This window comes from Mobula birostris, chromosome 5, assembly GCF_030028105.1.
Source record: "Mobula birostris isolate sMobBir1 chromosome 5, sMobBir1.hap1, whole genome shotgun sequence".
Classification (NCBI taxonomy): Eukaryota; Metazoa; Chordata; class Chondrichthyes; order Myliobatiformes; family Myliobatidae; genus Mobula; species Mobula birostris.
In genome coordinates, this window is record NC_092374.1 from 83,810,765 (window position 1) to 83,836,878 (window position 26,114).

The 26,114-nt window shown below is 47.6% G+C and overlaps 1 protein-coding gene across 1 annotated transcript in view; it reads left to right on the top strand.

Annotated features, from left to right (window-relative positions):
• The window catches only part of LOC140197815 (Y-box-binding protein 2-like), a 51,429-nt gene that overhangs the window by 19,796 nt on the left and 5,519 nt on the right, over nt 1-26,114 (top strand). Inside the window, exons 3-9 of the mRNA XM_072258277.1 lie at nt 1,542-1,575; nt 5,633-5,722; nt 6,773-6,892; nt 14,714-14,908; nt 16,547-16,659; nt 18,286-18,442; nt 22,473-22,817. Of these exons, the coding sequence (XP_072114378.1) occupies nt 1,542-1,575; nt 5,633-5,722; nt 6,773-6,892; nt 14,714-14,908; nt 16,547-16,659; nt 18,286-18,442; nt 22,473-22,817 (1,054 nt within the window). The remainder of the gene's footprint in view (nt 1-1,541; nt 1,576-5,632; nt 5,723-6,772; nt 6,893-14,713; nt 14,909-16,546; nt 16,660-18,285; nt 18,443-22,472; nt 22,818-26,114) is intronic.

Here is a 26,114-nt window from a genome sequence, read left to right on the forward strand (position 1 = left end):
AGTATTCAAAGACATTTTCACCCTCTCATTGCTACAGTCAGAAGTTCCCACCTGCTTCACAAGACCAAAAATTATACCAGTGCCCAAGAAGAGCAGGGTGATCTGCCTTAACATCTGTTCCCCAGTAGCCCTCACATCTATGGTGATGAAATGCCTTGAGAGGTTGGTCATGGCTAGAATCAACTCCTGCCTCAGCAAGGACCTGGACCCACTGCAATTTGCCTGTCGCCACAATAGGTCCACTGTGGATGAGATCTCATTGGCTTTTTCCTGTGACATTGAATGACCTGGACAGTACAAATACCTATGTTAGGATGCTGTTTATTGACTATAGCTCAGTGTTTAACACAGTCATCCCTGCAGTTCTCATTGAAAGGCTTCAGATCCTGGGCCTCTGTACCTCCATCTGCAACTGGATCCTCGACTTCCTAACCGGAAGACTACAATGTGCTGATTGGAAATAACATCTCTACCTTGTGAGAATCAACACTGGTGCACCACAGGGGTGTGAGCTTAGCCCACTGCTCTACTCTCTCTACACCAATGACTTTGTGGCTAGGCACAGCTCAAATACCATCTATAAATTTGCTGATGATACAATCATTTTTGGTCAAATCTCAGATGGTGACAAAAGGTGTACAGGAGCAAGATATACCAGCTAGTTAGGTGTAGTAGCAATCTTGCACTCACTGTCAGTAAGACCAAAGAGCTGATTGTGGACTTCAGAAAGGGTAAGAAGAGGGAACGCAAACGGATCCTCATAGAGGGATCAGAAACAGAGCAATTTCAACTTCCTGTGTGTCATTACCTCTGAGGATCTAACCTGATCGCAACATTTATGCAACTATAAGGAAGGCAAGGCAGCGGCTATATTTCATTAGGAGTTTGAAGAGATTTGGTTTATCACCTAAAACACTCAAACTTCTGATGTACAGTGGAGAGCATTCTGACTGACTGCATCACTGTCTGGTATGGTGGTGGGTGCGGGGAAGGCTACTGCACAGTATCGAAGTAAGAAGCTGAAAATTGTAAACATGCCGGTGATACTAAACCTCATGGTGCAGATATGGCAGGCTAAAGAGTTGTACATTGTAAAATGGGCTATATGGGGTAGTGTACCCTTTTGGCCAAACTTATCCGTGCTAGTCAAGGTGCCTACCTGAGCTTGTCCATTTGACCTAATTATCCCCCTAAACAATCAGTTTGCAACCCTTTTTTTGGCATGGGCCAATACTACTAAGCAAGTGGTCTGTAGATACCCAGGTTGGGAACTTGTGCTGAGTCCTTCCTGTCTACATATTGTCCAAATGTCTCTTAAATGTTAATATTCCCAAGCATTGTAGCCAATAGCTGTCTTTCAACTAATGCTGAAAGCAGATGTCTTGTTTCTGTGCACAGCAAGATCCCAGTTTCTAAAGTTACAGAAACGATTGAAAATGTTCAGTTGAAGTTTTTGTTCTTGAAATCTTCAGCGAATGGTATTTGCCCTAATGTTTGTGTCTTCAATTAATCCTTTTTTTTCCCCCCCTTCTCCCTCTCAGGAATGACACGAAAGAAGATGTCTTTGTTCACCAGGTATGTCTTTCTACTGATAATGCTTGTTCCCTTGAGACCACAGTAGTGAGTGGCTTCTGTGTTCAAAGATTTTTGGAGAGGTGGGGGGGGGTGCAGAAAGGGGAAGGAGTGAAGAAGTGACCTTCATCTACTTCCAACCCAAAGTTAACACCAAACACCACAGGAATTTTGGGCTGTTGACTGATTTACAGGTGAGTTTCATTGAGATTGGGTTTCACAAGGAAGCAATGTGACACTTCATAGAGACCAATGGTGCCTGTGCCACACATGGACTTCTGCAGAAGGGAGTCTCATCAACAGTACTTGACAATCATACAGTATGCAAACTTGCTCTTCTGTGTTTTGTGGATGTCTGTGGAAAATACCCAAAGAATGAATGACAGAAAGACATTGAAACCCCGAAGACCCCCTCCCAATTACTATCACCAGGCCCCACAATGAGAGAGGTGGGTGGAGAAATGGTAGGTAGAGTTTAATCTGGCCAATTGTGAGGGGTCATGGTTTGAGAAGTGAAATGTTATGGGAAAATGTGGCGTATTTCCAGTTAAGATGGTGCTATCAACCATGTATGTCAGCTTCCTGGTAGTCATAAACATAGAACATAGAATAGAACAGCACAGTACAGGCCCTTCGGCCCACAATGTTGTGCTGACCCTCAAACCCTGCCTCCCATATAAGCCCCCACCTTAGATTCCTCCATATACCTGTCTAGTAGTCTCTCAAACTTCACTAGTGTGTCTGCCTCCACCACTGACTCAGACTCAAGCTAAGAAATCCAACTAAAAGCACCTTTTCTGAGGTAAATTGTGTTAAATTATCTCTGCAAACAGTGAAGGGGTGAGTTCGGGGGATGAATCGATGCAAGTCAAGTTCAGATGCATGTAGAACTGGCCCAGGAGCGAGGTTCGATAGCTCTGTAAGGAGCAGTCGGGGTCCAGACAGAGGAGATTCAATTTCAATGCTTGTACAACTGGCTCGGGTGTGAGATTTGGATATCTCTGGGCGCTGAGCTGATTTGAAGAGCAGCTTTGGGCTGCATGGTGACATCTGGGCCCGGAGCAAGTTGCTGGGCAGCATGGTCTAGGCCTGGAGCGTCTTGCAGCAGCGGTGCCTGAGTCCTAGTGTGAGGCACAATGCAGCGTTTAGCCAATTTTAAACACCAGCTCAGATCAGAGGTGAGAGCGGATTTCACTCGCTCTTGGCAATCTTCACACCTTTCCAGAGCGTGGAGCTTTTCACTGTTCCATTGTTGAGTCAATTTAAATGCCGGCCCATATAGACTGGAAAGACAGATGTTAGTTGGGAGGAGAGCCGATTTTGCTCGTTCTCTGCAATGGTCATCTCCATGGCACTGAGGCTATGAAGACTGCCCTGGCTGCTGTGCTCTGTAGCTGCTAATATGAACTGATAAGCAAGGCTTTGGGCCTACTCCAGGCTGGTCCAGACCAGAGTTCAGATCTGAGGACTCGCATTTTGGTTCAGAATACTGTTGTTTGCGTCAATTGTTTGCATGATTTGTTTTTTTTCCCCTTGTGCATCGAGTATTGGTCTTTTTCAAATTGGATTCTTTCAGGTTTCTTGCTTCATGGCTACCTATGAGCAAGCAAATCTCAAAGTTGTATAATTATATCTTTTGATAATAAATGTACTTAAATCAAATATACATGGTAGGACCTTTAACAGCATTGATGAACAGAGATCTTGAGGTCCAAGTCCATAGCCCCTTAAAAATGACCACGCAAGTGGGCTGGAAAAGGTGCTTACTGTAATTCAGCAAGTCATAATGCAGTTATATAAAACTTGGGCTGCCCTTGCAGCATACAATTCTGGTTGCCCAATTCTAGGAAGGGTTTAGATTTAGATTTTAGGTTCCTTTAATATCAAGGAGTGTGAGTGTGTGTATGTATTGTAGTGCTCTCTGTCTCTTCCCCCCCCCCGGAACAATGAGGGTGCAGAGATTGTTCACCAGGACACACTGTCCGGATTAGACAGTATCTTCTATAAGAAGTTGGGCAAATCTAGGTTGTTTTTGCTGGAATGTCAGGGACTGAGGGGAGACCTGATAGGATCTTAAAAGATTTTGAGGGATACATGAGGTAGTTGGTCAGAATATTTGTCCCAGTGTCAAATTTGAGAGATCATACATTTAACGTAGGAGAGGAGGGAAGTTCCAAAGATGTCTGGGGGAGGTTTGGTGTAGATGTGGAGTGGTCTGCTGGAGGTAATGATATAAGCAGATATAATGTATAAGAGGCTTTTTAAAAAGACATGAACCTACATGGGATAGAGGGATTATGGGTCACATGTAAACAGTGATTTAATTTGGCATCAAGTTTGGTGCAGGCTTGTAGGCTGATTGGCCTATATGGTTCTGTTTCTTGGGGAGGGGTCTTTACCATTGACTAAAGCTTGACTGAATCAGCCACACACAGGAGAGATGGACAGAGGGGAGAGTACTTTGTGGTGCATAAAACCTTTCCACCACAGTATTGCAGAACTCCCTCTCCCTGCCTCTCAGAGCATCTGCAGCAACTCTCAGAGCTTGATAACCTCCAATGCATTTCCTTTAAAGCAGGGTTTCCCAGCCTATTTTATGTCATGGACCTCTACCATTAACCAGGAGGTAAATGGTTGGGAACCTGTGCTCTAAACATGTAGAGTTCAAAGTAAACTTCATGTCAAAGTCCATATGCCATCATATACTACCCTGAGGTTCATTTTCGTGTGGGCATTCATAGTAAATACAAGGAAACTGCACACACACAATGTGCAAACATAAAATAATAATCAAATGTTAAATATTGATAACACGAGTAGCAGAGTCAATGAAAGCGAGTCTGCAGGTATAGGGATCAGTTCAGTGTTGAGGTGAGTGAAGTTATCAACATTGGTACAGGAACCTAACAGATTGAGGGTAACAATTGTTGATGTGGGTCCCACTCCTGGTGTAGGGAACGGTGTGGGTGGGGGTCCCACTCCTGGAATTGTGCTTTGTCCTGTTGTATTTTATTTTCCTGTAAATGCCTGCAAGAAATGAACCTCAGCATAGTATATGTGATGTGTACTTTGATAATAAATTTAATTTTGACCTTGAAGTGAATGTTCTGTTCATTGCTAGCAATTTTGTTGAAAACACATTGTGTGTTTATGGAGAAAAATAAAATTGCTTCAAGGCAGGTATTCCCAACCTCTGTTACGCCTCTACCATTATCTGAGGGTCTGTGGACACCAGGTTGGGAACCCCCAGCTTGAAGCCCAGATCAGAAGGATCTCCTTTCACTGCCCACTGCATCTCCCCCACTCCCAACTTCAGGAGGTCCCGAATGAGGGGCTAATCTCTTGGGTTTTGTCCTCCTTGCTGTTGACTTCACTTCACTCACAGTCAGTTGGTACACAATACCACTTAACCATAGTGGGATGGTTTCTCTTTTGGGGTTCTGGTGTTGGTTGGGGTTGTCCCGAGTTGCAACTTGAGTCCTAGTGGGTGGAGTTTGTTGCATTGAATTTCTTCCCCACCCTACCTCTTCCCAGCTAGCGTGAGCCCAGAGTGCTGATGTGTCGGGGTGGGGATGATGGGCGAGGAGGGGTGTGTGTGTGTGTGTGAGAAAATAGGATGTGAATGTGTTCACCCACATGCTTGAATAGTCTTGTGTTGAGCTGAAGAAACTTCAGACACTAGCTCCAACAGCAGAAGTTCTGTTGCTGTTGATCTGGAGGGAAACCTCGGATTAAAAACCATAGAGAATCTGTCACCCAAGGTCTCCCTCCATTATCTTCTGGTCCTGCTCTCTATATCTCCTTTCTTAAACCTCCCCACCTCAACACAGGTGACAGGGTGTTAGACTCAAGTTACTGTGGGGTGTTTGAGCCAGATTGTTGCCTCGAAGGTGCTATTGGTGTTGGTTTCTGGACGCAAGGTGTGGTGTGACGGGGGGTGGGGATTGAAGTGGTGATACAAGTGAGGTCATGCAAGCTGGGGTCGGGTATGGACGCTGGACAATGCTAACCTATTACCTTTACTTCGGATCTTCTTCCATCACCTTCCTCACCCCAACAGACCGCCATCAAGAAGAACAACCCTCGCAAGTACCTGCGGAGCGTTGGTGATGGAGAAACAGTGGAGTTCGACGTGGTGGAGGGAGAGAAGGTACAACTGTCCCTGGAATTCTTTCTGGGAGATGGGGATGGGTGGTTTGGTGGGTGAGAAAAGGAGGGTGCCTTGGGGCTGGTGCTGAAGGAGACAAAGCTGTTGGCATCTAATTTCTCACTGGATCGGCCTCACCTTTTAATATAGCCTGATGAAGGGTCTTGGCCGAAAACACCCACTGTTTATTCCCACTGTAGATGCTGTCTGACTTGCTGAGTTCCTGTCGCACTTTGTGCGAGATTGGAGAACCTGAGAAGGCAGGAGATTGGGGCTGACGGGGAAAATGGATCAGTCATGATGAAATGGCAGGGTAGACTCAATGGACTAAATGACCTACATCTTGTGGATCTGCCCCATGTGTTAAGCAGAAGGGATTAATTTGGATCAGCTTGTATAATGGCTGAAGAACTTGTTCTGTTGCTGTATTTTTCCTCCTTAAACCCATTCACCTCTGCCCCTGACATTTCCTCTCATCCCTTCAATCTGTGCAGCCCAGTGACACCAGAAAATGTGTCATGTTTGTTAGCACAGACTTATGATGTGCTGTTTTGCAGCAGCAGTACAGTACAAGAGAAAAATTACTATGACCGAGCAAAAAAAACAAGGCACAAGACCACAAGATGTAGGAGCAGCATTGGGCCATTTGGCCCATCGAGTTTGCCCTGCTCCTTCATCATGGCTGATCCATTTTCCCTCTCAGCCCCAATCTCCTGCCTTCTCCCACTGCTGCCTATAAGGGGTTTGTATGTTCTCCCTGTGACTGCGTGGGTTTCCTCCGGGTGCTCTGGTTTCCTCTCACAGTCCAAAGACGCACTGGATGGTAGGATAATGGTTATTGAAAATTGTCCTGTGATTAGGCTAGGATTAAATGGGGGGGGGGGGGGTGTGGAAATTGCTGGACAGTATGGCTCGAAGTGCTGGAAGGGCCATTTCTACACGGTATCTCAATAAATAAGTTGCCCTTCCATTCAGGGGTTGTGGGAAGGGACGTGAGGCCTTTAAGGTGTCCACTCCTTCATTCTTCTCCAACATCTTCTGTGCCGTATGCAGGGAGCAGAGGCTGCCAACGTCAGTGGTCCTGGGGGCATCCCGGTGAAGGGGAGTCGGTATGCTCCGAACCGTCGCCGATTCCGGAGAGGGTTCGTCAGACGTCGGGGTCCGGTGAACCAGGCAAGTGGAAGAGTTCGGCAAGGTTTCCCCAGCCTTCTGGCTAGCCTGGTGAGGTGGCGGGTCATCGAAGGCTGCAGTACTTGTATCTTCTGTGCTTCATGAGGTTTCATAGGAATGCTCTACGTTAGCGGAGGAAATACGGGACAAGGGTGGTCCCGTATGGGACAAACCAATTTAGCCCAATATATGGGATGTCCTGGCAATACAGGACAGTTGACAACCCTATGTTCAAGTTCAACAGTGCGTGACAGGGAATGAGGAAAGGTGCAGCTGACTCATATCGTTTCCTCGTGGCCCGGTAGCACATGCTTTGCGGCCTGGTGGTTGGGGACCGCTGATCTAAGCTACTTGGGTGTGCATATGCATGTACCAGGCATACTTCGTAGGTTTGTGGATGGGGAGATCTTACCAAAAAAAAATTGCAACCTTGACATTTGTCTCCTTACAGGCAGCCACAAAACAAAGAAACCCAATAGAACCCATTAAACGATAAAAGTAAGCAAATAGCATTCAGAAGCGACCCACATCAAAGTTGCTGGTGAACGCAGCAGGCCAGGCAGCATCTCTAGGAAGTGGTACAGTCGACGTTTCAGGCCGAGACCCTTCGTCAGGACTAACTGAAGGAAGAGCTAGTAAGAGATTTGAAAGTGAGAGGGGGAGGGGGAGATCCAAAATGATAGGAGAAGACAGGAGGGGGAGGGATGGAGCCAAGACCTGGACAGGTGATTGGCAAAGGGGATACGAGAGGATCATGGGACAGGAGGTCCGGGAAGAAAGACAAGGGGCGGGGGAACCCAGAGGATGGGCAAGGGGTATAGGCAGAGGGACAGAAGGAGAAAAAGAGAGAGAGAAAGAATGTGTGTATATAAATAAATAACTGATGGGGTACGAGGGGGAGATGGGGCATTAGCAGAAGTTAGAGAAGTCAATGTTCATGCCATCAGGTTGGAGGCTACCCAGATGGAATACAAGGTGTTGTTCCTCCAACCTGAGTGTGGCTTCATCTTTACAGTAGAGGAGGCCGTAGATAGACATATCAGAGTGGGAATAGGATGTGGAATTAAAATGTGTGGCCACTGGGAGATCCTGCTTTCTTTGGCGGACAGAGTGTAGGTGTTCAGCAAAGCGGTCTCCCAGTCTGCGTCAGGTCTCACCAATATATAGAGGGCCGCATGGGGAGCACCGGACGCAGTATCACCCCAGCCGACTCACAGGTGAAGTGTCGCCTCACCTGGAAGGACTGTCTGGGGCCCTGAATGGTGGTAAGGGAGGAAGTGTAAGGGCATGTGTAGCACTTGTTCCACTTACAAGGATAAGTGCCAGGAGGGAGATCAGTGGGGAGGGATGGGGGGACGAATGGACAAGGGAGTCACATAGGGAGTGATCCCTGTGGAAAGGGGGGGGGTGGAGGGAAAGATGTGCTTAGTGGTGGGATCCCGTTGGAGGTGGCGGAAGTTACGGAGAATAATATGTTGGACCCGGAGGCTGGTGGGGTGGTAGGTGAGGACCAGGGGAACCCAATTCCTAGTGGGGTGGCGGGAGGATGGAGTGAGAGCAGATGTACATGAAATGGGGGAGATGTGTTTGAGAGCAGAGTTGATGGTGGAGGAAGGGAAGCCCCTTTCTTTAAAAAAGGAAGACATCTCCCTCGTCCTAGAATGAAAAGCCTCATCCTGAGAGCAGATGCGGCGGAGACGGAGGAATTGCGAGAAAGGGATGCCATTTTTGCAAGAGACGGTGAGAAGAGGAATAGTCCAGATAGCTGTGAGAGTCAGTAGGCTTATAGTAGACATCAGTGGATAAGCTGTCTCCAGAGATAAAGACAAAAAGATCTAGAGAGGGGAGGGAGGTGTCAGAAATGGACCAGGTAAACTTGAGGGCAGGGTGAAAGTTGGAGGCAAAGTTAATAAAGTCAACGAGTTCTGCATGCGTGCAGGAAGCAGCGCCAATGCAGTCGTCGATGTAGCGAAGGAAAAGTGGGGGACAGATACCAGAATAGGCACGGAACATAGATTGTTCCACAAAGCCAACAAAAAGGCAGGCATAGCTAGGACCCATATGGGCGCCCATAGCTACGCCTTTAGTTTGGAGGAAGTGGGAAGAGCCAAAGGAGAAATTATTAAGAGTAAGGACTAATTCTGCTAGACGGACCAGAGTGGTGGTAGAGGGGAACTGATTAGGTCTGGAATCCAAAAAGAAGCGGAGAGCTTTGAAACCTTCCTGATGGGGGATGGAAGTATATAGACTGGACATCCATGGTGAAAATAAAGCGGTGGGGGCCAGGGCCACACATTTTAATTCCACATCCCATTCCCATCCTGACATATCTATCCACGGCCTCTTCTACTGTAAAGATGCATCTGCTCTCAGGATGAGGCGTTTCATTCCAGGATGAGGGAGATGTCCTCCTTTTTTAAAGAAAGGGACTTCCCTTCCTCCACCATCAACTCTGCTCTCAAACGCATCTCCCCCATTTCACTCACATCTGCTCTCACTCCATCCTCCCGCCACCCCATTAGGAATAGGGTTCCCCTGGTCCTCACCTACCACCCCACCAACCTCCGGGTCCAACGTATTATTCTCCGTAACTTCCGCCACCTCCAACGGGATCCCACCACTAAGCACATCTTTCCCTCCCCCCCCCCCCCCTGCTTTCCACAGGGATCACTCCCTACGCGACTCCCTTGTCCATTCGTCCCCCCATCCCTCCTCACTGATCTCCCTCCTGGCACTTATCCTTGTAAGTGGAACAAGTGCTACACATGCCCTTACACTTCCTCCCTTACCACCATTCAGGGCCCCAGACAGTCCTTCCAGGTGAGGCAACACTTCACCTGTGAGTCGGCTGGGGTGATATACTGCGTCCGGTGCTCCCGATGTGGCCTTTTATATATTGGCGAGACCCAACGCAGACTGGGAGACCACTTTGCTGAACACCTACGCTCTGTCCGCCAGAGAAAGCAGGATCTCCCAGTGGCCACACATTTTAATTCCACATCCCATTCCCATTCTGACATGTCTATCCACGGCCTCCTCTACTGTAAAGATGAAACCACACTCAGGTTGGAGGAACAACACCTTGTATTCCATCTGGGTAGCCTCCAACCTGATGGTATGAACATTGACTTCTCTAACTTCTGCTAATGCCCCACCTCCCCCTCGTACCCCATCAGTTATTTATTTATATACACACATTCTTTCTCTCTCTTTTCTCCCTCTGTCCCTCTGACTATACCCCTTGCTCATCGTCTGGGTTCTCTTCCCCCCCCCCCCCCCGTCTTTCTCCCCGGACCTCCTGTCCCATGATCCTCTCATATCCCCTTTACCAATCACATGCCCAGCTCTTGGCTCCATCCCTCCCCCTCCTGTCTTCTCCTATCATTTTGTATCTTCCCCTCTCCCTCCCACTTTCAAATCTCTTACTAACTCTTCCTTCAGTTAGTCCTGATGAAGGGTCTCGGCCTGAAACGTCAACTGTACCTCTTCCTAGAGATGCTGCCTGGCCTGCTGCGTTCACCAGCAACTTTGATGTGTGTTGCTTGGATTTCCAGCATCTGCAGAATTCCTGCTGTTAGCATTCAGAAGTGAGTGAGTCCACAGCCAGGCATCACTGTAGCCGGTTCAGGAACCCATTCGTCACCGGTTGCAGCCCGTATGCTGAACACTGGCCTGTCCCTCTCCAGCCCTGACACCCTGACCTTTTTAATATGGCCTGGTGCTTAAATTGGCCAAATTGCAGGTTGGGTCCTTGCTCTCGGACCTGGGCCCAGCTGCTCTGATGCGCTCTTGGGGCCCGGGGCCCACCAGGTCGATTTGGCCCATACCGGACATTTCCAATTTGGCCCACGCTTAAATTGGTCAAATCTCACCTTCAGGTCTGCGCTCTGCCACCTCCGCTCTACCTCACCTCAGTTCTGCTGCTTCATTTTGCCTCCATGCACAGTCCAGCAGCCTGTTGGCTCGTTCCCTGCTCTCGGGGCCCATGCCCACTTCCTCAATTGGGCCACAATCATCCTGCACCCTCTAGACTTCAGTTCCCATGGCAAAAATGACGGATCGTACAGGCAATGCAAATGCTCAACTCTGAAAGGTTACTGATTGCAATGATCATTTTCAAGAGAAGGTGTGAGTAATGAAGTTAATAGTGGTGTTTGCTTCTAGAAAGTTGTCGCTGTATTTCGCAGCGCCATCTGAGGCAGGAATTTGGATAAAGATGAAGTCTATCTGCTCTTTCTATTTTTGGGAGGTCAAACCAGGGTGGACTTCTACTTTGAAAGTTGGCCCTGGGATGTTGTGGAACAGAGGAGCACAATTGCATGCTTCACTAAAAGCGGGGTCACATGTAGACAAGATGGTGAAGAAAGCATTAGTTCACTGGCATTCATCAGTCAGGGCATGGAGTGCAGATGTTGGGACATTGTTACAGTTGTACAAAACATTGAGACCATCCATAAAGTATTGAGAAGTATTTCTGGTCCTCTTGTTAGAGGAAAGACAACACTAAACTGAAAGCAGCAAAAATTTGAGGACACTGCAAGGATTTTGGAGGGTCTATGTTATAAGGAGAGGATGGGCAGGATAGGACTTTATTCCTTGGAGTGTAGGAATTTGAAGGCTGACCTTCTAGAGGTGTAAAATCATGAGAGGCATAGATAAGGTTGTTGTAATGTGAACAAAGTCACTGAAGAGACACTAAAGTTCGTGAATATAGAAGTGTTTTACTCAACAGAAATGAGCAGTGACACTCTTGAAGGACAAGGCCTCCCAACCTTATAACCATATAACAATTACAGCATGGAAACAGACCATCTCGGTCCTTCTAGTCCGTGCTGAACTCTTACTCTCACCTAGCCTCACCGACCTGCACTCAGCCCATAACCCTCTATTCCTTTCCTGTCCATATAGCTGTCCAATTTAACTTTAAATGGCAACATCGAACCTGCCTCAACCACTTCTGCTGGAAGCTCGTTCCACACAGCTACCACTCTCTGAGTAAAGAAGTTCCTACTCATGTTACCCCTAAACTTTTGCCCTTTAACTCTCAACTCCTGTCCTGTTGTTTGAATCTCCCCCACTCTCAACGGAAGAAGCCTATCCATGTTAACTCTATCTATCCCCCTCATAATTTTAAATACCTCTATCAAGTCCCCCCTCAACGTTCTACGCTTCAAAGAATAAAGACCCAACTTGTTCAACCAGGAGATGAAACCCAAGTAACATTCTAGTAAATCTTCTCTGTACTCTCTCAATTTTCCTTCGGAGAGGGAAGTCTGAGAATTGGAGCGGGAGTGTGGTAGGAGCCATTTTGATTTTTTTCTTCTTATCATCGGAGTTAAGAGAGGCGGGACTGCGCAGGCGTGTCATATTGCATAACATTTTTATCTGCTAAAGATCAAAGGTAACAGCAGGACAATTTTACTGTTACAATGTATCTACAATATTCCTTTGAATTACATATAGTTTTCACACGCTTCCTTCACACCCACACTCCAGACACCCAAAATGAATGAATCAGCATTATCTGGTTTTCAACCAACTCCGGGGAAAACTATTGTTCAGGGCTGCAATTTAAATTCAATCTACAATCCATATTCATGTCTGAAGATTGGTTGCTATGAAATTAATATTTGCTATATACCCTAACTCCAGAATACACCCTGACAAGGTGAACAGTTTTTCTCCAGGGAAGGGGGACTACAAACTAGAAGGCATAGATTTCAGGTGAGTGGTAGGAGATTTAAAGGGGGACATGAGGGACAACTTTCCACAGAGGATGGTGAGTACATAGGATGAATTGTCAAATTGTATTTGAGACAAGTACCATAACAATTCAAAATCAGGTTTAATATCACTGGCATACATCGTGAAATTTCAAACACGAGGAAATCTGCAGATGCTGGAATTTCAAGCAACACACATAAGTCACTGGTGAATGCAGCAGGCCAGGCAGCATCTATAGGAAGAAGTACAGTCGACGTTTCGGGCCGAGACCCTTCGTCAGGATCGTGAAATTTGCTTTTGCAGCAGCAGTGCAACGCAATACATAATGGAGGAAAAAACTATTACAGTAAATTATTTATATACATTTTAAATAAGTAGTTGGGAAAAAAAAGTTGAGGTAGTGTTCATGAGTTCAATGTCCATTCAGAAATGGGACGGCAGAGGAGAAGAAACCATTCCTGAATCACAGTGTGTCTCTTCAGGCTCCTGTACCTACCTGGTGGTAGCAATGAGAACAGGGCACGACCTGGGTGATGGGGGAGGTCCTTAATGATGGATGCTGACTTCTTGAGGCATTGCTCCTTGACCAGTGCCCATGATGGAGCTGACTGAGTTTACACCTCTCTGCAGCTTATTTCCATCCTGTGCAGTGGCCCCCCCGCCCCCTCAATACCAGATGGTGATGTAACCAGTTAGAATGCTCTCTACAGTACACCTGCAGAAACTTGCAATTAAAAGGTATTTGGATAATGATAGTCTAGAGCAGGGTTTTGCAACCCTTTGTTTTTAATGCCATGGACAAATACCATTGAGCAAGAGGTCAGTGGACCCAGGTTGGGAACCCCTGGTCTGGAAGGATATGGGTCAAACATCAGCAAGTGAGATCATCTTGGCGGTCATTATGGTTGGGTTGGACTGAAATTGGTCAGGGGTATTGTCGCATGTACTGAGGCTTAGTGGGGAAAACTATGTTGCGTGACAATAAGTACAGGCAGCCAATAAGGTGTAAGGGTCATAAGGGAAATTGAAAGGTTGAGTTCATCTTGAATGTATCAGAGGTCCATTCATTACTGTTATGCAGAGTTGAGGGCAGTTGTGTTTGCATGTTTCAGTTTTTGTATCTTCTGCCCGAAGGGAGAATATGTGGGATGGAGAGGTGTCCTTGAGTATGTTGATTGCGTTTAAGGCAGTGAGGAAATGTAGATGGGACCTGGAGAGGTGGCCAGCTTCTGTGCTGGGCTGGGTGTCCACAACTCCAGTTTCCTGTGGCTTTGCATGGCATCCACTCAGATCTTGTCATCAGCACATGGAGGCAGTGCCAGGGGAAGGCAATAACCAGGTAGAATGTAGTGTTCCAGTTGGAGCAAGACAATAAGGTGCAAGGTTATGAGGAGATAGGCTGAGAGTCTTATTGTACTAGAGAATTGACCCGAAGTGTGGTTTTTAAAACCTGCCCTTGAGCCAGAGGATGTGTGCATTCAGGCTTTTGTATCTTCTGTCTGATGAGACGGGGAGAGAGATTTCCCTGTTGTATTACTCTAACTCTGGTCCTAATAGCCAAAAATCCCTCAAACAATAAACACCTCAGTTTCCTATTGGATAGAGTTTTGCAAAGGTTCACCATCCACTATCTGAGGTAAGATGTTAAACTATTGCCCCTGCCCTCAATGTGATGGTTCAGTGTAGAGGGAGCTTCACTCTGTGTCTGACCTTGGAAGTGTGTGATGGGACAGTGTAGAGGGAGCTTCACTCTGTGTCTGACCCTGGGAGTGTGTGATGGGACGGTGTAGAGGGAGTGTCACTCTGTGTCTGACCCTGGGAGTGTGTGATGGGACAGTGTAGAGGGAGCTTCACTCTGTGTCAGACCCTGGGAGTGTGTGATGGGACAGTGTAGAGGGAGCTTCACTCTGTGTCTGACCCTGGGAGTGTGTGATGGGACAGTGTAGAGGGAGCTTCACTCTATATGTAACCTGTGCTGTCCAGGGAGAGTTTGGTACAAACCCGCTTCATTCCAAATGCCAATCCCCTGATCTGAGATGGACTCACCAGTCCACCTCCAGACCAATTCCTCTGGCACGGTTCACCATCTCCTCTCCACAGGGCAACCAGCCAGCAGCAGGAGAGGCTGCGGAAGGCACCAGTGACTGGCAGGAGGACTCAACGGAGCCAGCTGCTGCCCTGCAGAGGCCCTCCAACCAACGACGCCGCCTGCCCCCTCCCTACTTCTTCCGAAACAGGTTCCGCCGCCAGCGTGGACCCCAGGCTCAGGAGGATGGGGTGGCAGCAGCAGCCTCTGTGAGTGGCGTGTTGGTGAATGTCACTGACAAACACCCTGGTCACTGGCAAACACCTTGGTCACTGTTGTGGCTCTTAACTCTTGCACCTTTTAACCTCCTCACAGTGTTATTCTGAAAGGGGCTATGATAGTGTCGTAATGCACTCTCTTGGTTACTGATTACACCCGCTTGAAGTGCTTCCCTATTAATTTTGTGAATCTTTGGTTCAGTCTCTGCATGATTCTTTGTTTGAGAGAAGGTCCTTTGCTATCTTGGTCACCAACTTTTGGACTAAGGTTATCATAGACTTTAAAGGTCAGCATGGATAGAGTCACAGAAAAGTACAACTCGGAAACGGGCTCTTCGGCCCCTCTAGTTTGTGCTGAACCATTTAAACTGCCTACGCCCCCCTGAGAGCAAAACAAGTTTGTTTGAGTGAAACGGTCTCTCTCATGCTCAGTTGCCTCCCATGTTATCTGTTTTGGATTTCAGTTTTATTTTGAACTCTTATTGAGATAAAGTACAAAATAGGCCCTTGCGGCCTTTCGAGCTGCACCAGCCAGCAATCCCCAATTTACAATGATCAAGTAACCTACCAACAGTAGGTCTTTAGAGGACCTGGAGGAAACCCACACAGTCACGAGGAGAACATAGAAGCTCCTAAAGGCAGCGACAGGAATTGAACCCAGGTCGCCTGTACTGTAAATCATTGTGCAGACCACTATGCTACTGTGCTGCCCCATACGTATTTTGAACAAAATTCATCGCGGGGACTGCGTTAGCCATATGAGGAGAAACCGATGCACAAAGATCCATGAACATCAACTGGCTGTAAAGCGACATGGCCAATTCTCACTGGACTCTACACATGAAGATCGAGAGGGGCACAAGTTCAAACGGGCATCAGTGAAAGTCACGGTGCAAGCAAACACATGGCAGGCAAGATAATTCCTAGAAGTGTGGTTTTCCATGAACAATTCTCTAAACAGATGCGTAGACCTCAATCCTATTTATCAGCCAGTGTTGGCAAAATTCCAGACCAATGCACAGTTCGCTAATCAGCGAGATGATCTCCTCCCTACATCACAACTGAGTTTCCAATGATGACTAATCAGCTGATTAATAATTATATAAAGGCCAAACATTCGGAGGACACAGCACAAGTGAACAGTGCACTGACGATGCCTCCTCGTATGGTGACAAAACGTTTGCCGATGAATTGCCAAGGTCAGAGAACAACTCAACCCAACCATCAGCCACCTGAGTTGTACATTTTCCAAATTATTTCCATGTTGAACTTTTTTTAAATTAGAAAGGTAACATCTGGGTCTCGGTCTTGATAAATCCTGTTTCTCGCCTCCCTTTGGCTCATGCACCACTCTCTCAATCTAACAAGGGTACTTCAACCCAGTTAATCTCTTCTGCGCACGCCCACCCTCCCCCTGAGTCATTCCCTCGATAGAACTCCTTTCCTTTGCAGCTGCCTCAGCTCGGTTGGATTGTGGATGGTGTCACTAGATCAGTTTCTGGACACGGGTGCCTTTACTGTGAATGCAATTGATGGGAGTATTTGGTGCTTCTTGAGGCTGGGCTTTTTACTGACGTCTTGTCATGGAAGGTGATGTTGAGTGATGTGTTTGCTTTCCTCGACCCTCAGGGGGAGGAGGTGCCGGAGAGCAGAGGGACGACCTCACAGCCTGGGCAGGTTCAGCCCCAGCAGCCTGCTCAGCGGGGTATGGGAGGAGCTCGTTTCAGGCCACAGTTCCGCAGGTAACGTGCTGGATTGTGAGTGTTTTTTTTTCTTTTTAAAGCTCTGCCACTTTCAGTCATTCAACCAGACTGGGGAGATGGGTCATTTTGGGGTCTCTTGTGACCTGGTGTTCACTGTGCCTTAGGAGACACCCCCTTTAATCAGGGCATCGTCAGCTGGGCACTTCAAGGTACTGGTCAAAATGAATATGTACCCCTCCAAGGAGCTGCTGGCACAGGTGGGCCAGTTTTGTTGAGGGAGCCTTGATGCAGATGGGCACAGGTTTATTAAAGGAGACCTGATGCAGATGGCAACCTCACTGGTAATGGTTGGAGAAGGGAGGTGGGTCAAGAATCCTGGAGAAGTGCAGAATTGGGGAAATGCCACTTCAGAGTGGCAGTGCTAGATTTCAAACAGGCCACATCCTACACCTTGTCTTTGCAGTGGGATGGCTGAGGCCACTCGGCCCATCGTGTCCACACCAGCTGTTAGGAGCGATTCCCATTGGTCAAATTTCCCTGTAGTTATTCTCCTGATGCGTTCCCCACACCCCTCACCCCACGCCAGGATACGATTTACAATGGGTGATGAACCTACTGAACACACGTTGTCAGGATGTTGGAACACCTGGAGGAAAGGGTCAGAAAGCAAAGGGAAGCATGGTAGCATACTGCTGGTGCGGTGCCAGCATCTCTCTTTTGCCCATAATGCTGCTGGCATTTAGAGCAGCAGTGAAGGTCCTCCATCTCTGGTGGTTTTCAGGGCTTCCTTCGTGTCATTAGCTTCCTCTCGGTTTTCACTACTGTCAGTCATGCCAGTCCCGGGTGGAGACTCAGGAATACCGTCACACTCAGATGTAGAAGGATTCTTCATTGCTGTTTCTGTAACAATTTTGTTTGACTAGTCAGGGTTGTTAGTCCTGAACTGACCCCTGAACCTGGAGGAACCTGGACCACTCAGTCTGGCCTCTACCCTTTGACCTGTCGGGCACGGGTGACCTAAGCAGAAGTCAAGCCATAAAACCCTGACTCCAGCCAACATTGCTCTCCAAGTCGTTGAGGCACGCAAGCCTCCGAACTCTACGACACGGTTGTGTTCCTCCTGGAGGGTCAATGCCGAGGTTGTGGTTCCCCTGGAGGCCAGTGCCAGTGACCTAGGTTCAATTCTGGTGCTACCTGTAAGGAGTTTGTACGTCCTCCCTCTGACCTGGTGGTTTGCATGGTTACAATTGACTTCTACACCTGAAGGAAGGAAGGAAATTACGCTGTCCACCTTGACGTAACTCTCCATATTCCTGACGGCGCTCTCCCTCCCCCTGACTCTACCTCTCCCACACACTCGGGCAGTTCAGTGGCTGACTGACCCACAGGTCAGTGCGATGCTGGAAGAAGCTGAAGCACATGGGGAAACTCGTGGCCACAGAGGGAACATGCGAACTTCATACACGTGAGCAGTGGAGAACAGGATTGAGCCCGGGTGTCCGGAGAGAGTCCGAGGGGTGGCTGGAAGGATTTACTGGGGTTTGGGGGAGACGTTTGGTGGGGTGATGGTTGTGGAGCTGACTCAGGATGTGGGGGTTCACGGTCTGTGTGCCAGGCGTGGTTTTGTGCTGGTGGGTGATGCTGACCTCTGCAACCCCTCTCCAGGCGTCCCTTCCGGCCCCGTCCCCAGCCACAGGAGGCTCAGGCCGACGAGAACCAGGACCCGAAGACAGAGCAGCCAGTGCCGGAGCGCCGCAGATACCGCCGGCCATTCTTCCGCCGCCGGCCGGCTGACCGGCCAACGCAGTCTGCTGACGCTGGGGTGAGACCTTATCTCTGTAACCCCTCACCTTGCCCTTCCTCCATGTTGGGTCCTCTCTCCCCTCCCCGGGACCCCTCACCTCACCCTCTTTCCCCACCCCACCCCCATGTCGGGTCCCTCTCCCCACCCCGGGACCCCTCGCCTTCCTCTCCTTCCCCCCCCCCCCCCCCAATGTCAGGTCCTCTCTCCCCTCCCCGGGACTCCTCAGCCCCACCCCCCACCCCCATGTCAGTTCCTTTCTCCCCTCCTCTCCCTGGGACTCCTCACCTCACCCTCTTTCTTCTCTTCTCCCCCCCCCCCCCCCAAATGTCAGGTCCTCTCTCCCCTCCCTGTGACCCCTCACCTCGTCCTCCCCCAGTGTTGGATTCTCTCTCCCCTCCACTGGATTTTGCTTTTCTTTGTATTCCACTCACCATTTCCCTCCTTTCTGCTCCTCTGCCGATCTCTCACATCACTTTCCTTCTACCCTGCTGTCCCTCTGGTTCACTCCTCCTCTTACTCCCTTCTTTTCTCCCCACTCCTCCCCGGTCTGGTTCTTTGTCCCTCCCTCTCTTACCCTTTAATCCATTTTCTTTTCATTCATCACTCCTTCCTGACCCCACCCCATCCCCATCTCCTCAGTTCTCTCTGGTCAGCTGCTCTCTCCCTGACTCTCCTCTTACTCCATACTCCTCCCTTCTTCCCTCTTGCTGATTCTCTCACTCTCTCCTTTCCTCTTTTCCTTCCTTTTATCTGGGTCTTTCCCTCATCCTATTTCCCCCCCCCTCTGTCTTCCCCTGGTTCTTTCTCCCCCTCTACATATCTTTTCAATCCATTCACCGCATCCCTCCTTCCTGCCCCCCCTCCAATTTTCTCATCCCATTCTCTCTCCCACTTCCCCATTCCTCTTTTCCTCCCTCTTGTTCTCTTTCCCTCTTCTGTTTCACTCCCTCTTGCTTTTTTTGCTCTCCTGTCTTTTTTCTCCCTCATTTTCCTTTTCACCCTCTCTCATTTTGATTTGTTTCTCTCTTCTCTTCCCCCCCGCCCCATTCACTCCTCTTGCTACTCGTTTACTCACCCCCGGTTTGTTCTGTCTCACCCCTCCCCCACACACAGTTTCCCTCTCTTCCCATGTTCCTTCGTCTGTGTGAGGATTCAATGCTAAATTTTTCAGAAAACTAGGTAGTTAGCTTGTGGGATAGATGGTGTGGCTGGCACACGTGAAGTTCTGAACCAGCTGGAAGAGTGGCAGATGGAACTTAATGCAGACAAGTGTGAGGTGTTGCACTTTGGTGGGACCAACCAGGGTAGGTCTTACACAGTGAACAGTAGGGCACTGAGGAGTGTTGGAGAACAAGGAGGCTTGGGAATGGAGGACCATAATTCATTGAAAGTGGTGTCACAGGTAGATAAGTTCCTAAAGAAAGCTTTTGGTACATTGGCCTTCATAAATCAAATTGTTGAGTATAGGAATTAGTAATAGTCATATTTTATTAATCCTGGGAGAAATTGGTTTTCATTACAGTTGCTTCATAAATAATAGTAATAGAACCATAAATAGTTAAATAGTAATATGTAAATTATGCCAGTAAATTATGAAATAAGTCCAGGACCAGCCTATCGGCTCAGGGTGTCTGACCCTCCAAGGGAGGAGTTGTAAAGTTTGCTGGCCACAGGCAGGAATGACTTCCTATGACGCTCAGTGCTGCATCTCGGTGGAATGAGTTTCTGGCTGAATGTACTCCTGTGCCCACCCAGTACATTATGTAGTGGATGGGAGACATTGACCAAGATGGCATGCAACTTAGACAGCATCCTCTTTTCAGACACCACCGTGAGAGAGTCCAGTTCCATCCCCACAACATCACTGACCTTACGAATGAGTCTGTTGATTCTTTTGGTGTCTGCCACCCTCAGCCTGCTGCCCCAGCACACAACAGCAAACATGATAGCACTGGATGTTATGTTGAAGTTGTATAAGATGTTGGTGAGGCCTAGTTTGTAGGTAGGTGCTCAAGACTGCACACAATATTCCAGAAAAGATGTAAGTATCATCACTCCAAATAAACTGATTCCTAAGCTCCGGAACCTGGGCCTTAGCACTCAGATCTGCAGCTGGATCTTCAAATTCCTCACAGACAGGAGCCAGGCTGTAAAAATAGGGGACAAGTTCTCCTCTACAATCACTCTGAGCACTGGTGCCCCACAAGGCTGTGTACTCAGCCCCCTGCTGTACTCACTGTATATCCATGATTGTGTGGCCAAGTTTCCATCAAACTCAATATACAAGTTTGCTGATGACACAACAATTGTAGGCTGTATCTCAGGTAATGATGAGTTTGAGTACAGAGAGGAAATTAAGAATCTGGTGGCATGGTGCGAAGAAAATAACCTATCCCTCAATATCAGTAAGATGAAGGAATTGGTTGTTGACTTCAGAAGGAGTAGCGGACCGCACTACCCAATTTACATCGGTGGTGCGCAAGTGGAACAGGTCAAAAGCTTTAAGTTCCTCGGGGTCAATATCACAAATGACCTGACTTGGTCCAACCAAGCAGAGTTCACTGCCAAGAAGGCCCACCAGCGCCTTTTACTTCCTGAGAAAACTAAAGAAATTTGGCCTGTCCCCTAAAACCCTCACGAATTTTTATAGATGCATTGTAGAAACCATTCTTCTAGGGTGCATCACAACCTGGTATGGAAGTTGTCAGAAACTGCAGAAGATCGTGAACACGGCGCAGCACATCACAAACCAATCTTCCGTCCTTGGACTCACTTTACACCGCACACTGTCGGAGCAGTGCTGCCAGGATAATCAAGGACACGACCCACCCAGCCAACACACTTTTCGTTACTCTTCCCTCCGGGAGAAGACTCAGGAGCTCGAAGACTCGTACGGCCAGATTTGGGAACAGCTTCTTTCCAACTGTGATAAGACTGCTGAACGGATCCTGACCCGGATCTGGGCCGTACCCTCCAAATATCCGGACCTGCCTCTCGGTTTTTTTGCACCACCTTACTTCCCATTTTTCTATTTTCTATTTATGATTTATAATTTAAATTTTTAATATTTACTAATTTTTACTATTTTTAATATTTAATATTTGTAATCCAGGGAGTGGGAAGCGCAGAATCAAATATCGCTGTGATGATTGTACGTTCTAGTATCAATTGTTTGGCGACAATAAAGTATAAATAAGATGAAAGAGAACAGAGAAAATTTACAAGGATGTTGCTGGGTCAGGAGGAGCTGAGTTATAAGGAAATATTGAACATGTGAGGACTTTATTCCCTAGAATGTAGAAGATTGAGGGGAGATTTGATAGAGGTATACAAAATTATGGGGGGTATAGACAGGGTAAATACAAGCAGGCTTCTTCCACTGAGGTTGTGTGGGACTACAACCAGAGGTCTTGGATTAAGGGGAAAAGGAGGGGAAAGTTCACTCAGAGGGTGGTGAGAGTGTGGAATGAGCTGCCAGCACTAGGGGTATTTGTGAGCTCAATTTCAAGGTTTAAGTGAAGTTTGGATAGGTACATGGATGGTAGGAGCATGGACAGCTCTGGTCTGGGTGCAGGTCAATGGGAGTAGGCAGCTTAAATGGTTTGGCACAGACCAGATAGTCATACAGAATAGATGGGCCAAAGGACCTGTTTCTGTGCTGACTTTATGACTAAGTTATAAAGCCCAAATCTTTCCAGTTTTCCTCCATTGCTTGGGCTTGCTTAAGCACATTACCCCTACTGGGGCATAGGTCACTGACAATAGCTTGTCAGAGTCCTGTCTTAGCCCAGTCTTTCAAGTTGTCTCCAGGTGTAACCCATCTTAGTTGTGTTGGGGGGGGGGGGTGGTTTACAGGCTACAAAGTGGGCAATGCACTGTGAATATCCCACCCAGAATCCAGGCTTTGGTGGTTTTTTGGATTGTTCAGTACTTGTAGGAGTCAAACTCCTTTGTAGAAGTTTTGGTGTGTGTGAGACACCAGTCTAACCCTGCCTTCAATAATTTAATACCTTCTTTTCCCTCTCTGCCCCCTCCCGACCCTCTACAGGAACAGAAAACCCAGCCGACTGTTACTAGCACAAGCCCTGCCCCTCCTGCGGATGGGATGACGGAAAGTGCCCCGACCGCTGTGGCTGAGCCCATCTCTGCCCCTGTATCTGTTCCAGTCCCTGTGCCTGCTCCAGACTCTGCCTCGAGTCCTGCCCCTGTACCTGCTCCTGCCCCCGTACCTGCTCCCTCCCCTGTTTCTTCTCCAGTGACCAGCCCAACCGCCACACCAGGGGAGAGGCAGGTGACCAAAGAACAGCTGCTGATGCCGGAAGGAGTTGTGTCCATGGCAACAGCCAGGGAAGCTGCAGTTGTTGCTGCCCCGGTGTCCCTGGAAACTCCGCTGGTAAGTGCGAACAGCGTAGGACTGGCTCTTTGACCCATAATGTGCGAATCTTAGACCACGACTCCCAATTAACTTAATCTCCCTTCACTGCACATTGATGAATATGCAGAGAAGGGAGCATTTAAGTCAAAGTCTAGTAAGTGTCTCTGTGTTATCTGTACTCAGATGACTTTTAAAAACACTAGCTCACAACCTATTTAGTTAAACTTGCTTTTAGCTAACATAATTTGTCTTTATTTTTATGTTTGCACTTTATCTCATTGTAAAGCATTTTGAACTGTATAGTTTGTATGAAAAGTGTTCATAATAAGATTATTATTATATACCCACCACCCTTGTAGAAAAGGTTTTGGGTCCCTTTTAAATTCCTTCCCTGCGCCACCCAGACCTATGCTCTCTAATTTTTAGATTTTTGGGGAGAGGGTGTTGGGAGGAAATGCCCCCCATGGTTATTATAAACCTATATACAAGATCACCTCTCAGCCTCATTCACTCCAGGGAAAATGACCCCAGCCTATCTCGTCTCTCAGGACTCATACCCTCCAAGTGCGGGCAATGTCCTTGTGAATTTTTTCCACGCCCTCTCTGGCTCAGTCACATCCTTCCTATAACACGGTGACCAGAGCCACGCAGTCCTCTGTGTGTGTTCTCACCTTGTAGAAATGTAACAGCAAGCCAAGTTTGTCAATTAACTATATACATGTTCTTGGGGAAAGTAACTTGCTAAGGAATTTCAATTAAAATTGGACACCAGCATTCATGAATAAAGTAAGAATGACTCGCTAACGACGCCATCACCGAATCTTCCAAAGAGTGATGGTCGCAACCTTTTTTATACATGCACACAGAAAGGCAAAAACAGTTGATCCTGTGCACCTTATCAATTCCCACGAAAAAGCTAGAGACAGTCTCTTGTCTGCCCACAGCACACAGAGATGGGTTGTCAGAACATCCTTGAAACTTCGATAGAAGTGTGCTGAGAACTGGGCAGAATGGTGAGTCTTTATTTATGGTATGACGAAGGTTCATTAAATCCTTGGATATAGTAAGTCATTGCAAAAGTGTAATTTGTTTTTTATGCAACACTCACAACACGCTGGAGGAACTCAGCAGGTCGGGCAGCATCCGTGGAAAAAACCGTTGACCGATCTTTTCCACGGATGCTGCCCGACCTGCTGAGTTCCTCCAGCGTGTTGTGAGTGTTGCTTTGACCCCAGCACCTGCAGATTATTTTGTGTTTATGATTTGTTTTTTATGTTAGTACCAGACAGGTGAAGGGAAAACATGCACGCTATTTAATTGTCAGCCCACAGGGTCCTCCCTGTAATCTACGAACTTCACTATCTCCACTGTGTTTACATCTTGCTGCTGTGTTGTGCACTAAGATCAGCACTAGGCTAATTAAAGGAAGGTGCAGGCTGTTAACAACTCACATATTTTAACCCTTTATTCAGAATCCTCTTCCACAATTAAGTCACTTAGCCTCGTGGTGTATAGCAGTAGGGTAGAGGGCAGTACCACGTAGTCTTGTGTTTACAGCAGTAGGGTAGAGGGTAGTACCATGTTCCTCTGCTGTTCTAGACATTAAGCAATACTATAGTCTCACAACGGTACTTACCTGGCCACAATCCTCCATGTATACTGCCAAATGAGACAGCGTTTCCCCGGACCATAGCACACATATCAGAATCAGATTAAATATCACCAGCATATGTTGTGAAATTTGTTAATTTAGTGGCAGCAGTAATTTGCAGTACATGATGAATACAGAAAAATTTAATAAAAACTGGTTAAGAATTGTGTGTATATAAATAACTGAATTAAAGACAGTGCAAAAACGAATGTTGTGAGGTAGTGTTCATGCGTTCAGTGTCATAGAAACATAGAAAACATACAGCGCAATACAGGCCCTTCGGCCCACAAAGCTGTGCCGAACATGTCCCTACCTTAGAACTACCGAGGCTTTACCCATAGCCCTCTATTTTTCTAAGCTCCATGTACCGATCCAGGAGCCTCTTAAAAGACCCTATGGTATCCGCCTCCACCACCGTTGCTGGCAGCCCATTCCACGCACTCACTGCTCTCTGCGTAAAATAATTGCCTCTGACTTCTCCTCTGTACCTACTTCCAAGCACCTTAAAACTGTGCCCTTTTGTGCTAACCATTTCAGCCCTGGGGAAAAGCCTCTGACTATACACACGATGAATGCCTCTCATTATCTTGTACACCTCTATCAGGTCACCTCTCATCCTCCGTTGAGAAATTGTCCATTTAGAAATCTGGCAGAGGGGAAGAAGCTGTTCCTGAATCGTTGAGTGTGTGTCTTCAGGCTCCTGTACCTCCTCCCTGATGGTAACAATGAGAAGAGGGTATGCCCTGGGTGATGGGGGCCTTAATGGACGCTGCCTTTCTGAGGCACTACTTCTTGAAGATGTCTTGGATACTACGGAGGCTAGTACGCATGATAGAGCTGACTAATTTGAAAACTTTCTGTAGCTGTTTTTGATCCTATGCAGTAGCCCCGGTACCTCCCCATATGACACAGTTACAGAGCCTGTCAGAACACTCTCCACGGTACATCTGCAGAAGCTTTTTCGCGTGTTTTAGCTGACAGACCAAATTTCCGCAAACTCCTAATGAAATCTCGTCGCTGTCTTGCTGCCTTTATAGCTGCATTGATATGTTGGGATCAGGTTAGATCCTCAGATTTTAACACCCGGGAACTTGAAATTGCTCACTGTCTCCACTTCTGATCCCTCTGTGGGCATTGGTCTGTTTTCTCTCATCTTGCCCTTTCCGAAGTCCACATCAGCTCTTTGGCTTTATTGATGTTGAGTGAAAGGTTGTTGCTGTGATAGCACTCAATGGACTGGTATACCTGTTCACCGTCTTATCCCCATCTGAGAGTCTGCCAACAATGGAGATGTTATTACCAGTCTGCAGAGATTGTACTCTTCTTGTTGCCTTTTTGAAGCAGGTGAGAGCATCTGACTGTAGCATGAGATTGAAAATGCTTTTGAACACCACCACCAGTTGGTTGGCACAAGTTTTTGGAGCCTTACCAGGTACTCCGTTGGGGCCTGCCGCCCTGCCAAGGTTTACCCTCCTGAAGGCAGCCTGACATCTGCCTCCAAGACAAAGATCATGGGGTCACTGTGTGCAGCAGGGATCTTCACAGCTGTGGTTATGTTCTCCCATTTAAAGTGTGTATAGAAGGTGTTGAGCTCATCTAGTAGAGAAGCATCACCCTATTTCATGCTTTTGGGTTTCGCTTTGCTGGAAGGATTGTCCTGCAAA